At 39.8% G+C, this 17,561-nt stretch overlaps 1 protein-coding gene across 1 annotated transcript; it reads right to left on the reverse strand.

Annotated features, from left to right (window-relative positions):
- Positions 1-313: 313 nt before the first annotated feature.
- Positions 314-13,756, reverse strand: LOC109875868 (tumor necrosis factor alpha-induced protein 3). The gene is made up of 9 exons (XM_031835201.1): positions 13,427-13,756; positions 12,059-12,400; positions 4,905-5,095; positions 3,792-3,933; positions 3,218-3,388; positions 2,839-3,019; positions 1,812-2,596; positions 1,307-1,521; positions 314-1,181 (listed from the first exon to the last, which is right to left on the reverse strand). The coding sequence occupies exons 2-9, from the start codon at positions 12,363-12,365 to the stop codon at positions 903-905; spliced, it is 2,271 nt and encodes a 756-aa protein (XP_031691061.1). The 5' UTR covers positions 12,366-12,400; positions 13,427-13,756; the 3' UTR covers positions 314-902.
- Positions 13,757-17,561: the final 3,805 nt, after the last annotated feature.

A 17,561-nucleotide genomic window follows, 5' to 3' on the forward strand; every position in this document is an offset into this window, starting at 1 on the left:
ACAGCATATGTACTGCCAGCAGACATCTATGTGGTGGTGGGAGAGGTTGAAAACAAGAACACAACAGCATATGTACTGCCAGCAGACATCTATGTGGTGGTGGGAGAGGTTGAAAACAAGAACACAACGACATATGTAATGCCAGCAGACATCTATGTGGTGGTGGGAGAGGTTGAAAACAAGAACACAACAGCATATGTACTGCCAGCAGACATCTATGTGGTGGTGGGAGAGGATGAAAACAAGAACACAACAGCATATGTACTGCCAGCAGACATCTATGTGGTGGTGGGAGAGGTTGAAAACAAGAACACAACAGCATCTGTACTGAGGTTGAATATTATTGAGTTTTAACTACCGTTTTTCTCTGTCATGTAACATAACCTCTACGTTTGACTTCTGTTCAAGTAGCACCATTCAGTACTTAAGGGTACTGCCCACTCACAATCACTCAGATACTGTACATTAGCTGTCTAGGTATGGAACAGTTTTAACTGTACCTAATCCTGTTTAAACCACATTTCTACTGACCAAACGCTCATTTTGTTAGTGGTCGTGTTGGCTTTGGCACAACTTTGCAGTTGTCTGAATTTTGGTCGATTGCTTGGCCGTATTATTAAGCAGCTTACTTATTGCGCTTTTTCAAGATACAATCAGTAGCACAGCATGATACTGTACACGTTGTCTGTTGTCTGACACGTATACCTCACCTTTCATCCTGTACACGTGGGATAATAATAATTGCACTAAGAGGTATTCTGCCTGCCATTTCTACTGCCCCTGCTCTTTTCTCTTCATGAGCACATGTTAAAACGGGCGTCTGGCCTTAGGGTCACTAGTTTCAGAGATGCTTTGACTAGCATGGTGGCACGACCATTTTAATCTTCCCCAAACCTTTGGGCTCACCCCCTGTAGACCTGCTTAAAGTGGTCACATTCGTTACAGAAGCCTTGCTTCTCTATGTTGGCATAGTGGTCACAGCCTTGGGCTTTACAGCTCTGCTTCATCGTCTCCTTAGGTGCCCCTGCCCTCTCCCTGCGGCTCTCTCTCTGCCCCCGTGTGGCCCGGCACTCTGGACACGGGTCTGTGCAGCCGGGGGAGAAGTTACTGCAGCCATTCCACCTGCACTTGGCCTGGGTCTGGGTCTTTCTGGGTTTGTCTTGTTCTGGTTTAGCAGTCCGCTGCAGATAGAGAAAAACAAAGAGGAAACAAATAATTTTACACTCTGAAACTGTAAAAATGATTTGCAATTCAAGATGTGGTGTACAGCCACTGGGCCCTGTGTGAGAGGGAGGGAGACACTCACCATGACCAGTGGAGGGGAGTGGGCACCGGGAGCCCAGGTAGCATTCTGGTTGAACCTGGAGCTCTGCTCGTTAAAGAAGCACTTGTTACAGTAGCCCTCCAGCATGGCATTGCCCATGGCCCCACACCCCAGGCCCTGACAGCGCGAAGCATTCTGGAAGCCTGCCTCCGACGCGTGGCGAGTCTGGATTGGAGCAGGAGGAGGAAGGGTCGCTACTGGAGGAGATAAACCCAGAGAAACCACATGTCAAACTAACATATGACCACACACAATATCAACTATTCTTGAGATTCAGGTAAATTTGCAGCTTTTCCAGTTCTGTCTGGTGTAAACATCGAGTTAGTTTCATGTTGTTTCTAAGTATACTGACATAAGTACACCAAGATAAGACATGACAGCTGTGGCTTTTGATGTGGCCTGATTCCTTCTATATATTTTGCTGGGACATGAAAAGAAAAGCATTTCTTGTTAAAATGACTAAGAACAAGCATCTGGTTAGACTTACGGTGGTTGGTCTGATAGTCCACATAGCAGATGGTGCAGAATCCACGCTTCTGTTGAGTCCCAAAGAACTGGCATCCCGACCTTTTACAGGGCCGGCCCGAGCACTCAGATTCCCTGGGCGGGGGCTGGGTCCATAACGACCCAGAAGAGGACGCTGCTGCCGGCGGCTGGGGCTCCTCACCCCGCTCTGTGCCAGTACTCTGGAAGCAAGGGGGGCACAGTCCGTTAAATATCCTGAAGGCCTCCTGGTGGCACATGCCGCACCTTCCTGGTGCATTCTGCCGGCTGTTAAAGCATCGTTCACACAGACCATTGTGCTCCGTGCTGCGGGTGAAAACGCAGCCAGGCATCTTGCACTTCATGGCGTGGGTTTCACTGTAACAGCAGGACACTGAGCGCGGTGTAGCGACGGAGAGCGGGCTGGATAACACCGCCAGGCAGCCAGAAGGGCTGGGCCGTACTCTACTACTACACCCCGGCTCACAAGCCTGATTTCCGCCTTTCGTAGGGGCAGCCTCTATCCTCCCGTTAGGCTGGCCCTGGCGTTTCTCAAAGCACTCGTGGCAGTGTGGCTGGGTGTCCACAGAGACGTAGAAGGTGCACCGTGGTGTGGCACATCGGATCTCGATGAGGGACAGCTGAGACACGGAGAAGGGGGGTGGTCTATGGGGGTGGGGGCCCCACAGTTGGTCCTTGTCCTCCTGCCAGCGCTTGTACTCATGGTTGACCAACTGGAGGTAGTCCTCCATCAGGTTCATGTCCTCAGGCAGGTTCCCTTCATCCAGCCTGGGAAAGGCAGCACGCAACACACTCAATACTACTGATAGTATAATTACACACCTCTTGGCCAGGCTGCCAGGCTGCCAGGTCGTCAATAATGACAATTGGTTCTCAATTTGACCCACCCCAATAAATAAAGCTCTATTATGCCACAAAGACTTTTTAAAAACAGATTTGTATTGTGCTTTTTAAACAGTGCTTTACATCCTTTTCTCTATCGTTCTCCATGGCTCTAGCGTCCCACCCACCTGGCAGCATTGATGATGCGTGTGGTATCGTAGCCCAGTCCAATGACAGGGATCTCCATCAGCATTAGGTAGTCCTTCAGAAGCCTCTCCTTCTGCGTCTGCTCCTTCTCCATCAAGAAGTGTACGTTGAGCTCCTCGAAGCCCCCGCGGCCCGGGTTGATCAGCGGCACTGCTCGGATCTCTGGGGCACACAGTCATAATGATGATAAACAGGAAGTAGTATATAGCTAGCACCTTTCTGGGACACAATGACACCGTACACCAAAACAGCACAATAAATGACCCAATTTAGTAAGATGTGGAAGATAGGTCACATTCCCCCTCATCCTACAAGCACTTCTCAACACAGTAATCTATCAACGACGGTTACTGTTCACACCTGGGCCACTGTCTTTGATGGTGATGAGGGGGGCAAAGTGCTGGGAGTCGTAGCCGAGCACTATGGGGTACTTGTAGCACTCCCTTGGAGGCCAGTGCAGAGGAAGGTAGATGCCCCCCACGTTGAGGGGAGAGAAGGAGGAGCAGGACCTCATGCTGCGCAGCACCTGGTCTGTAAGGATACAGCCATGAGTTAGTCACTGAACACAATACAGCACACTGACTGCTTCTACTGCTGTAGTAGGCAAACCTACAGAGACAGCACACTGACTACTTCTACTGCTATAGTAGACAGGCCTACAAAAAGACAGCACACTGACTGCTTCTACTGCTGTAGTAGGCAAACCTACAGAGACAGCACACTGACTACTTCTACTGCTGTAGTAGGCAAACCTACAGAGACAGCACACTGACTACTTCTACTGCTATAGTAGACAGGCCTACAAAAAGACAGCACACTGACTGATTCTACTGCTGTAGTACACAAATCTACAGAAAGACCTACAGAAACTGCTGTCTACGTTTGAACTTCTGATGAACTGAGTGATGAGAGGGTCCATTGAGGAAGGCTGTACCTGCGATGACGATAATGGGCCTGCGGAGGATGTTGGAGAGGATAAAGATGTGCATGTCCTCCAGGGAGTCAAACTGCAGCCCATTGCGGCTGGACACAGGGGAAGCCATCTTGATGATCTTCTCCCATTCCTCCTCCCAATTCTGACAGAAGAATAATCAATTACAACCAATTTAGCTGCTATAAACATCATGATCCTACTAACAGGTGATACTACTAACAGACCTGGGTGATACTACTAACCACAGTTAGTGATACTACCAACAGGTGATACTACTAACATACCTGGGTGATACTACTAACAGACCTGGGTGATACTACTAACATACTTGGGTGATACTACTGACAGACCTGGGTGATACTACTGACAGACCTGGGTGAAACTACTTACAGACCTGGGTGAAACTACTAACAGACCTGAATGATACTACTAACAGGTGATACTACTACCAGACCTGGGTGATACTACTAACAGATCTGGGTGATACTACGAACAGACCTGGGTGACACTACTAACAGACCTGGGTGATACTACTAACAGACCTGGGTGAAACTACCAACAGGTGATACTACTAACAGACATGGGTGATACTAGTAACAGACCTGGGTGATACTACTAACAGACCTGGGTGATACTACTAACAGACCTGGGTGATACTAGTAACAGGGGATACTACTAACAGACCTGGGTGATACTACCAACAGGTGATACTACTAAATCAAGCACACATCTTACTACACTTTTCAAGTATTTGACGTTATGTACTTTGGCCCAGGTCTGCTATAGTAACATCATCCTGGTCGTAGAGGAGTCTGCTATAGTAACATCATCCTGGTCGTAGAGGAGGTCTGCTATAGTAACACCATCCTGGTCGTAGAGGAGGTCTGCTATAGTAACACCATCCTGGTCGTAGAGGAGGTCTGCTATAGTAACACCATCCTGGTCGTAGAGGAGGTCTGCTATAGTAACACCATCCTGGTCGTAGAGGAGGTCTGCTATAGTAACACCATCCTGGTCGTAGAGGAGGTCTGCTATAGTAACACCATCCTGGTCGTAGAGGAGGTCTGTTATTCAAACACAATCCTGGTCGTAGAGGGGGCCTCCGTTCCTCACCATAGTGCTGTAACGCAGGCCAGTCTGGGTGAACTCCTGAGACTGCAGTAGCTCTGTCTGGAAACGGGCTCTAAAGTTGCCTGTTTCGTTCTCCTTGAGCACACTGTGCAGGGCCTTCCTCAGGACCAGGTCTGTGTCCTGCACCCCCAGCATGTACTGAGAGGCAGCATGGAGAAGACAGTTCCCATCTCCTGCAACACACACAAAGCCATGACATATGGGGGCAGATATTACATACAAGTGTAGGCTCTTAATTTGATCACTCTTTTGTTGCTGAGAATTTATTATGTTCACGCATTCAAACTTTGTAAAGTTCCATCTGGTTTGATCCAGGCATGTAGAGTGGAGGGTAAGTTTATCTACAGTTCCGTTACTAATACAACTCTTTACTATGATTCTGTGTTTGTGAAATACAAACTTCCCATCACCACAGGTAAGACTGCGAGTTATTAACAGCAAAACTATCCATCGCCGACAAAGACCTGTATCGCTCTGAGAAAAAGGAGGAAAGGGAGAGGGGATTTCCAGAGCAGCTCTCGCAGCGCTCTTTAGGCATCCGTTATATCTGACCACCATTCATCACCTTGCAGAGGAAATATAAAACGGCCTGAGAAAGTTTGATATCATAGACTATCAGCACTGTTGGTTTGTTATATCTGACCACCATTCATCACCTTGCAGAGGAAATATAAAACGGCCTGAGAAAGTTTGATATCATAGACTATCAGCACTGTTGGTTTGTTATATCTGACCACCATTCATCACCTTACAGTGGAAATGATGTCACAGAATATCAGCACTGTTGGTTTGTGTGGTGTACTTTCGTTGCTTTCCATGTGTTGTCTTCTATGGTTGTCTTCATGCCATACAACATGGCTAAAACAGACTGGACCACTAGGCCAATGACACATACAGTATTGGTTTAAACTCTAACTGTAGTTTAATTAAACTGTAGTTTAATTAGTCATATGCTCCCTTGGCACGTTAACACTAAAACAACCTAAACTAAATAAGAGAATGAAAAAACAGCCTTCAGTGATGACTGGAGAGGCTGACAGATGGGCAAAATGAGTAAATCAGGTAAAGTTGCATTTGCAGATTTAATTCCTAGTTTAAGAAATCGATGATAAACCATCTGGCAGACAAACCGTCTGACTCTTACTGCAGGGCGGTGGGGTCTTTTTGTCATTGTAACAAAATGGGCCTAAAGCATTTGAAATACCCTGCTGCCTGCCACACCAAAGAGAGGAATTTCCCTGATTGTGGTTCTCTGTGACTAAGTGTCGTGAAGCTGCCATTTGACTCTTTCTTCCCCTTGTCAGCTACTCCAGAGATATCCGAGACATGTGGCCCTGGACTTTCCAGAGGGGCGGTGCTTGGCTCGGCTGGAATGTTTTCTATTCACGAGCTTCACCAACAACCAATAGAGATCTCATTTTCGTGTGGTATGATATATTTTTATATTTTACACCCGCATATTTCTTTACCTAAAAGAAGAAGTTCTGAGTTCCGACACTGAATACCTTCGGCCTTCATCTTTTTGTCTTCCGCCATGTTGAGTACACCAGTAGAGGTGGACAGCGTGTCAAATACACCAGTAGAGGTGGACAGCGTGTCAAATACACCAGTGGAGGTGGACAGCGTGTCGAATACACCAGTGGAGGTGGACAGCGTGTCGAATACACCAGTGGAGGTGGACAGAGTGCTGAAAACACCAGTAGAGGTGGACAGCGTGTCGAATACGCCAGTGGAGGTGGACAGCGTGCTGAAAACACCAGTAGAGGTGGACACTGCGATAAGTGCAACACTGTTTTTACATACTGTATGCTCTCAAATATTATACATGTGTAATGTGTATCACTATCATACCCTTGTAATATGTGCATTACTATTATAACTATGTAATATGTAATATAAACGGGTTGTTTTGAGTCCTGAATGCTGATTGGCTGAAACTATGTACATTATTATAACTGTGATATGTACATTACTATTATAACTCTGCAAAATGTATTATAACTCTGCAAAATGTATTATAACTCTGCAAAATGTATTATAACTCTGCAAAATGTATTATAACTGTGATATGTACATTACTATTATAACTATGTTATATGTATATCACTATTACAACTATGTAATAGGTATTATAACTATAATATGTACATTACTATTACAACTATGTAATAGGTATTATAACTATATAATATGTATATTACTACTATAACTATGTAATATGCATATTACTACTATAACTATGTAATAGGTATTATAACTATATAATATGTATATTACTACTATAACTATGTAATATGCATATTACTACTATAACTATGTAATATGTACATTACTATCATAACTATGTCATATGTACATTACTATTATAACTATGTTATATGTATATCACTATTACAACTATGTAATAGGTATTATAACTATAATATGTACATTACTATTATAACTCTGCAAAATGTATTATAACTCTGCAAAATGTATTATAACTCTGCAAAATGTATTATAACTCTGCAAAATGTATTATAACTGTGATATGTACATTACTATTATAACTATGTTATATGTATATCACTATTACAACTATGTAATAGGTATTATAACTATAATATGTACATTACTATTACAACTATGTAATAGGTATTATAACTATATAATATGTATATTACTACTATAACTATGTAATATGCATATTACTACTATAACTATGTAATAGGTATTATAACTATATAATATGTATATTACTACTATAACTATGTAATATGCATATTACTACTATAACTATGTAATATGTACATTACTATCATAACTATGTCATATGTACATTACTATTATAACTATGTTATATGTATATCACTATTACAACTATGTAATAGGTATTATAACTATAATATGTACATTACTATTATAACTATGTAATAGGTATTATGACTGTAATTGTATGTTACTATTATTAACTATGTAATAGTTATTATAACTATAATATGTACATTACTTTTACAACTATGTTATATGTATATCACTATTACAACTATGTAATAGGTATTATAACTATAATATGTACATTACTATTATAACTATGTAATAGGTATTATGACTGTAATTGTATGTTACTATTATAACTATGTAATATCTACATTACTATTACAACTATGTTATTATGTATATTGCTACTATAAATATGCAATGGTATTATAACTAATATGTATATTACTATTACTATCATACTATCATAGGTATAACTGTATAATAGGTATATTACTATTATAACTCTGTAATATGCATTCTAAATATGTAATATGTACATACTACCATAACTACGTAATAGGTATTATAACTATATAATATGTATATTACTACTATAACTATGTAATATGCATATTACTACTATAACTATGTAATATGTACATTACTATCATAACTATGTCATATGTACATTACTACCATAACTACGTAATAGGTATTATAACTATATAATATGTATATTACTACTATAACTATGTAATATGTATATTACTACTATAACTATGTAATATGTATATTACTACTATAACTATGTAATGTGTATATTACTACTATAACTATGTAATATGTATATTACTACTATAACTATGTAATGTGTATATTACTACTATAACTATGTAATAGGTATTATAACTATGCAATATGTATATTACTACTATAACTATGTAATGTGTATATTACTATCATAACTATGTAATAGGTATTATAACTATGCAATATGTATATTACTACTATAACTATGTAATATGTATATTACTACTATAACTATGTAATATGTATATTACTACTATAACTATGTAATATGTATATTACTACTATAACTATGTAATGTGTATATTACTATCATAACTATGTAATAGGTATTATAACTATGCAATATGTATATTACTACTATAACTATGTAATATGTATATTACTACTATAACTATGTAATATGTATATTACTACTATAACTATGTAATATGTATATTACTACTATAACTATATAATATGTATATTACTACTATAACTATATAATATGTATATTACTACTATAACTATATAATATGTATATTACTACTATAACTATGTAATAGGTATTATAACTATATAATATGTATATTACTACTATAACTATGTAATATGTACATTACTACTATAACTATATAATATGTATATTACTACTATAACTATGTAATAGGTATTATAACTATGTAATATGTATATTACTACTATAACTATATAATATGTATATTACTACTATAACTATGTAATATGCATATTACTACTATAACTATGTAATATGTATATTACTACTATAACTATGTAATAGGTATTATAACTATGTAATATGCATATTACTACTATAACTATGTAATATGTATATTACTACTATAACTATGTAATAGGTATTATAACTATGTAATATGCATATTACTACTATAAGTATAATATGTGTATTACTATTATAAGTATAATATGTGCATTACTATTATAACTATGTAATAGGTATTATAACTATATAGTAGGTATATTACTATTATAACTATGTAATATGTATTATAACTATATAGTAGGTATATTACTATTATAACTATGTAATATGTATTATAACTATATAGTAGGTATATTACTATTATAACTATGTAATAGGTATTATAACTATATAGTAGGTATATTACTATTATAACTATGTAATAGGTATTATAACTATATAGTAGGTATATTACTATTATAACTATGTAATAGGTATTATAACTATATAGTAGGTATATTACTATTATAACTATGTAATAGGTATTATAACTATATAGTAGGTATATTACTATTATAACTATGTAATATGTATTATACCTTGAATATGTATCATAACTATGTAATATGTATTATAACTATGTAATATGTATCATAACTATGTAATATGTACATTGCAATTATAACTATGTAATATGCTGAATCATGAGGTGATGGTCGTGGATGAATAGCACAACAATGGGCTTCAGGATCTCGTCAATTTACCACAACAAAATGAAATCGTCTAAGTTTACCGTAGCTTATGCCTTCCCATACCATAACCCCACCGTCACTATGGGGCACTCTGTTCACAACGTTGACATCAGCAAACTGCTCGCACACACGACACCATACACGTGGTTTGCGGTTGTTTTGAGGCCGGTTGGACGTAATGCCAAATCCTCTAAAACAACTTTAGGTGGGTTATGACAGAGAAATGAACATTTAATTCTCTGACAACAGCTCTGGTGGACATTCCTGCAGTCAACATGCTAATTGCACACTCAACACTTAAGACATCTGTGGCATTGCGTTGTGTGACAAAACTGCATATTTTATTGTCCCCAGCACAAGGTTCCCATCCTCTACCTCTCCTGTCCTCCTCTACCTCTCCTGTTCTCCTCTACCTCTCCTGTCCTCCTCTATCTCTCCTGTCCTCCTCTACCTCTCCTGTCCTCCTCTACCTCTCCGGTACAGTCCTCCTCTACCTCTCCTGTCCTCCTCTATCTCTCCTGTCCTCCTCTACCTCTCCGGTACAGTCCTCCTCTACCTCTTCTGTCCTCCTCTATCTCTCCTGTCCTCCTCTACCTCTCCGGTACAGTCCTCCTCTACCTCTTCTGTCCTCCTCTATCTCTCCTGTCCTCCTCTATCTCTCCTGTCCTCCTCTATCTCTCCTGTCCTCCTCTACCTCTCCTGTCCTCCTCTACCTCTCCGGTACAGTCCTCCTCTACCTCTTCTGTCCTCCTCTATCTCTCCTGTCCTCCTCTCTCTCTCCTGTCCTCCTCTACCTCTCCGGTACAGTCCTCCTCTACCTTTCTGGTCCTGTCCTGTCCTCCCCTAGTCCTCTACCACTCCTGTCCTGTCCTTATTCACCAGTCACCTTACGCAATGGATTCATTCCAGTGAGTCAGCAGCCAGCCAGCCAGCCAGCAACAGACAGAGTGGTCCTCCTCAGTCTAAAAGTCATAGCTGCTATGTCATTCATAGGAAAAGCTACTCTATACTATAATTTCCCAAATCAAGGTCTGGCTGAGCCCTCCAGAGACTTCTATATTTTCTAAATCAAGGCCTGTCTGGGCCCTCCAAAGACTTCTATATTTTCCAAATTTAGGCATGGGTGGGCCCTCCAGAGACTTATATGAGGAAATTCCACTCACTCAATAGAAAGGAAATATGTATCATGTCAAGGGTCTTTCTGGATTGGATTTACTGGAAGACAAACTTCTCTTATCACTATATAGGGAAAATACATTAGCCGTTGATTCACGTTTCATGTACTGTTACTATGGTGTGACAGCATTAAAATGGCAAAGGTTCAACAAACCCTCATTGTTTACTGTGTATTAATCCATATTATGTCCTCTTTTTGTCTTGGCGTGAATAAACCATGGATTAAAACACAGCAGTAATCAACCTTAACAATAAGATTGTAGTTATTAAGCAGCTATATGTGGAATATAGCAACCACATGATAGTGAGGGAACCCATCAGCATTGGAATTTAAGACATGCCTATACAACTCATTCTAGTTGATGATGTTGGGAACTAGTTTTGAGTGAGGTAAGATATTACCCTCAATAAGACAATAAACCTAATAACCTGGTTATATATCCACCTGACAATAACATTCCATCTTTGCAATGATTCAATGAAATGACATGATTGACATGGTCACTAACCCACGTGTGAGTCAAGACAAGTGGGGTTGTTTGCTGTATGATTTGTGAATAAAGGTCCAACTCACTTAGCTACTTATTGAGAGAAGGGGTATACCCAAACCTCCACTGCAAAGCAGACAGAAACAAATCATTACAGAGTTTGAATGTGTCAACAGAATTAACTCGGTCAACATGGTTTTTAGAACAATGGAGGGGAAATTATCAGTATGACATCATAGAATTTCTGCTTTGGGATGTCCCACATAAGTACCCTAGACGTTATGATCTACAAATACTGTACTGTAAAGTCATGTTAGGTACCAGTCAAATCAAGAGCTGATAATGGTCATTCTAAAAGCGACACAACCCCCCCCCCCCCCCCCCCCCCTCTTTTCACAAATACCTCCTACCTTCCTACTAGAATGACCAACAAGGGGAACAGGCACCCAAAACAAACTAATACATTACCATTGGTCCTCAGTGGTACCATTTTCTTGACCTCGTGGCACCAGTTGAGCTTCTTCTCCTGCTCTAGGGAGCTCTGCATGGCCCTGTCCAAGATGGCTGCCTGAATGACCTGTTGGAAGGCCTGAGGGAACTGGCTCATGCTGATCATTTCCAGTGTGTACCGGTGCATGCCCCGCAGGTGGTGCATCAGGCTTTCACTGCCCGCAGGCTTCACTACATCGTTGGGCACCCGCTCCCGGATCTTGACCGCTTTCAGCAGGTTACTCACAAAGAGGAACTTGGGCAGGAAATTCTGTCCCTGGGACATGGTGTTCACCAGACGCAACGTGTACCAATGCAGAACTGAAGAGTAGGAAAACAGTTGTTGGTTGGTTTCATTGGCAGCATGTGGTTCTGATCACTGGACTATATGGCCCACTTCTAATACTAGACAAAGTGGGGGTCATGACTAAAGACAAACAAGACAGCTTTTGTGTTCTTTTCCAAGTTAGAATTCCCCCACAACCTCTGTTGCCCCAATGGGACAGAGGCACCCTCTACAAGCTGATGGTGATTTTTCAGACCCTAAGCCAAAGAACAGCTGTAGGCAGAGGCTAGTTAAAAAATAATAATAATAAGGCCCACTCACAACCACCATCACAGAAAACTCATGCTTCGATAATACTGGCAATGATTGATGCATAAGAATGGAACTATTTAAAACCCTTACAATTCTTTACATTTGTCCAATTGGAGGACCATTGAAACAGGAACTTGTCAGTCAGGCATTACTTATAACATAACAATAGGCTCTTATGATCTTATTGAAGAGGTACCTAACTACAATGTGATAAAATAAGATGTATACACTGTATATTTTTTGCACCGTGTACAGTGACAAAACTATTCAAGCATCCTTCATCAATTACAGTATAGCCTACCTTGAAGGCGCATAATGTAATTGTAGAATAACCTCTAAATATCTATGTAATAAGGAGAGTGTCGCTCTTTCGATATTGGCAGACTTTGGTCAGAGCACGGGGAATCATGAGCGCTGCAGTTGACACAAAAGACAGTAACAGGAGCCTGCTGACTGACGTTCGAATTACTTAGTCCATTCCTCTGACAGCAACGTTTGAAACATTGTAACATTGCATCGCGAGTATTGTCATAAACATAGTTAAAATGTAACATGAACTATTAATTCCATATTTAATTGCTTGAGGGTGACGTCTTCGTAAACAATGGCGCCCACCGACGTGCGCAACCTCGGTCTGTCCCCAGAAACACAACAATGCAACGACGTATAGTATATAGATTTCAAACGCTAAAACGAAAGTGAGTTCCAATTATTGATAGAGAAACATATAGAATATGAATGAATATTACCTGTACAATAAGACCACCAACAAAGCCCTAAGGATGCTCCTGGTAGTCCTCTGCCACTTCAATCAGGGTAACCGCAGCAGTCCAAACAGCGCCATTCAGCCTTCTTCACAATCAATTATATGTTGGTATGTTTACTCTACATGTCAAAGCATAGATCACGTCCTCCAACTTAATGTAGTTCATGCAGACTGCGGAAAAGCCCAGACAGACAAAGGGGATTTCCAGTCTTAGGGACTTTCCACTTATCTCTCACAGCCTTCAGACGCAGTTACATCTCACAAAACATAGGGGGTGTCTGAGCAAAGCGCCATTAAGCTACGTTCTCTGGGTCGTGTTGGTGACGAATAGACCATGAAATGCATGGTCCCACCTAATGTGCACAATGGAGGCGCGTCAGTGAGCACAAAGAGGGAGTGTCATTTTTTTATGAGACAGCGAGCCCTAGAAAAAATAATTACATTGGAATGAGATAACTCAGAATTCTGACCTACATCCTGACTCAGATCCACGATAAAAATGTAGACATTGGCCTACATACCCTAGTCTTATTATGGGAGAAATGTATTTCCACAATCCTATGCATTGCCATGAATAGAATAGAATGGAATAGAATGACATGGAATGGAATTTAATAGAATTTAATGAAATGGATTAGAATGGAATGGAATTTATTGTCTATTTGGTTAGAATGGCTGCTTGTCCGCCTCTCTGACCTCTCAAAAATAACTACATGTTTGTTACATGTGGGTAGGCCTACAGTAAATAAGATTAAGATTTAAATAACTTTATTGGTCAATAAGGTCCAACCGAAATTTGACATCCGCTTTTAACCCAACACTCCGAAAGACACACATACTTACATATCCAAGTTTTTGGAGAGGTGCAGGGTAATTACAGTGTAGGAAGGCGAAGCATACTGTAGTCACATAATTACACCTATACAGCATGCCCTTCAACGATTTGCAAGCAGACTTACATGGAGATTACTGATTCATCTAAAATAATACTTCTAGGGGGATGGGGCTTACCCAAAATTCATTTGAGTTTATTAACACATCTAATCCATATAAAGGATATGTGTAATTACCCATAACCTCATGTCTACTCAACATAGACAGCTATTTGCAGCAGCATAGCCCTCAGCTACACAGAGCATCATACTTTACCTGCATTGTATATAAAGACTGTTTAGGGGCTCCCCCTCTGGTGTAATGCAGTCTGATGAAGGCCATTTGCAGCCACTGTAGAGGAAGGAAGTCAGGAAAGAGCTGGTCCCCTACCAGATAGCAACTCCCTCTGTGCAGTGTAGAACATTGAGCTGACAAGGTAAACATCTGTTGTTCTGCCCCTGAACAAGGCAGTTAACCCACTGTTCCCTGGTAGGCTGTCATTGTGAAAAGGAATTTGTTCTTAACTGACTTGCCTAGTTAAATAAAGGGGACAAAAAGCTTGAGTCATCATAGTCTAGCTAGCTGGTTCATTGTCTTTAGATATCAAGCAGCAGTGCCATCTATTGGACAAAGCTGTACAAATAATTTGGGAAAAAGCAACACAAGGGGGCAGACATGTTCCACGATGAGAATGTCACACAACTAAAGGTGTCCTATCATCCAAAAAGCAGAAGCTCCATACTCTGAAAATACTCCATAAAAGTGCAAAACACAAATGGTGCCAACATACCTCACTCAAAACTAGTTCCCAACATCATCAACTAGAATTAGTTGTACAGGCATGTCTTAAATTCCAATGCTGATGGGTTCCCTCACTATCATGTGGTTGCCTTATTCCACATATAGCTGCTTAATAACTACAATCTTATTGTTAAGGTTGATTACTGTTGTGTTTTAATCCATGGTTTATTCAAGACAAAAAGAGGACATAATATGGATTAATACACAGTAAACAATGAGGGTTTGTTACATAGAATAAGTCAAGAATTCTAATTGTATGGTTTGGTCAATGGAACTTTAATGTGGAGATAGGGTGAACACGAAAAATATACAACTTTGTTCTTGCAAAGTGTTTTACATGTATTGTATTCAATATTTAGCCAGCCCTGACATTTCGGCTGCTGCCTTTCTCAAGGGATCCTGCTAATGGTCAATGGACTTTACCAATGAGAAATGTAACCACAGTCACACTCAGCAAACGTTTGACCATATTGGATCACCTGCTACAGTAAACAGGACCAAAGTAACACTCAGCTCTCTATCATGCTAAATGTCTGAACTTCGTGAAACAAATTGAAAGTGTCTTTTGTTTACTGTAAGCACTGGGAAGAAAAAAGTGTTGTATCATAAACATAAACCGAATGGCCGGGTGTGCTCTTATGATCACATTGTTTGACATTTTGAGTGCAGTAAATGCATTTTGCCCACACAAATAACATAACCATAAAATTATATTTATGAACATCCTACAGCCTATTGTATTTTCTTGCCTGGCTCTTTATCATGTTGCGTAGCACCTGCTAAACTGACAGTTGTATTAGCATGATAAACCATGGAGGTTGTGTGATGTACTGATTGCCTGTTGAATCTCCACCTGAGGGGTTAGAACCTAACTGTCCAGCATGGAAATTACAGGGCAAATCATTGCCATACCATTGGCACCATTGCCATCTTGAGTCCGAAAGGAGGTGGGCAGATTGGTCCCTTACTTTTCACAAAAACGCAAAGGCGTGCTCTTTATGTAAGTAGGGGAAGTCTATAAAAAATAAGCCTCTGCTCTCCTCACCGGCAGTTTACCACTAAAACATTTTTATAATCAGCCTTTATTGTTCATTCCCTCCTTGTGGGAGATGCGCACATTTTCATTTTTTAAAAGGGCAAATCAACCATAAATCAGTTTATAAACTGCTGCGGCAGTTGAGAATGCCTGGATGAATATTCATTAGACTTCCTCAAGCTGCCACACACTGTGATTCATTAGGCATATGTAAATATCACTCACTTTAATTGCCCCTAAACTGACTCAACATAATGTTGTCATTAGCAAATGATTACTTATTTGTGAAACTAATGGTACAGTATGGTGTGCATGCTAAAAAACCCACGTATATGATTACAATTTTAATCCACTTTTTTTAGGGCAGTTTGCTGTCCCGTTGTCAGGGTGTTGAGGAGTCTGATGTATTATGGACAGAGTTGGAGTGATGGTAATGAGTGAGTTAGGGAGGAAGGTGGATGCTCTCGTCTGCACGGTTGATGTGCCAACAATTAAACAAACTGGCACTTTGATAGGTTTAGGACACCGTTGATCTTCCTCTCCCTCCCTGCCCTCCCATCACACACATGGCAGCAGCGATCCTTCACCATCCCATCTATCCCTCTCATCTGCAGTGATTACCAGGATTAGTATTTCTGACTGGGAGCATTAGCAGAGACATGCTGTGAGGTGAGGCAGGGGCTGTACACTGTAGTGTGTGACTGTAGCAACCTATAGAAAAAACACAACATTTTCATATTTTTACATTTCTTTGACAAGTGCATCAAGACTGGAAATGTTGAAAACCATCTTTGTCATAAAAAATGATCAAATTGTTTGGTCTCTTTAAAAGTGTAATTTATAGAAAATTATAAATACAAACAAATGTTCCCTGATAATAGATTCTGTGCTCTTTCTTTTCTTAATTTTCCCCTATAAGAATAAAATACACATGTTTATTTCAGGTGTTGATAAATGCTTCTAATGTTTTCAAAACATTCGTGTTTGATATGTTGCTTAAAAATATAAACAGTACCTCTATAAAGTGCCACATTAACTACATAAAAAAATGATTACATAATTTTTTTATAAATGTGGCTTTTTCAGCTTTGTTAGTTATTGCTAATGAGATCAGAATTCTTTAATTCAGTTAATTGATTTACTCAAATTAACAACTTTAACTTCAATTTCAGTCTTTCTTCTGCAGATTATGTAGATTATGCTCCAATTCAACATTCTCAAAATGCTATCTGAACAGAGAAAACAATTTCCTTGAATTACGTTTTGAACCAATAGGGGTTTCCTTTGTCAATATACTTACTGTTATAAACAAATGATCCTCAGCTATTTATGTGGTCAGTCCTCAACACAGAAATTCAGCTTTTTTCAGCTAGGGATTTCATCATAATGACAGTATTCATGATTAGTG

The sequence above is a fragment of the Oncorhynchus kisutch genome, linkage group LG11 (genome assembly GCF_002021735.2).
Source record: "Oncorhynchus kisutch isolate 150728-3 linkage group LG11, Okis_V2, whole genome shotgun sequence".
In the NCBI taxonomy this organism is placed as follows: Eukaryota; Metazoa; Chordata; class Actinopteri; order Salmoniformes; family Salmonidae; genus Oncorhynchus; species Oncorhynchus kisutch.

Bases quoted from the DNA above. Each gene is read 5' to 3' on its own strand.
- LOC109875868 (XM_031835201.1), bottom strand. From the start codon at position 12,365: ATGTCCCAGGGACAGAATTTCCTGCCCAAGTTCCTCTTTGTGAGTAAC. The intron at 3,020-3,217 runs GTGTGAACAGTA...TGTGTGCCCCAG, and splicing joins CATCAAAGACAGTGGCCCAG to AGATCCGAGCAGTGCCGCTG. The intron at 1,182-1,306 runs GTGAGTGTCTCC...CTCTATCTGCAG, and splicing joins ACTCCCCTCCACTGGTCATG to CGGACTGCTAAACCAGAACA.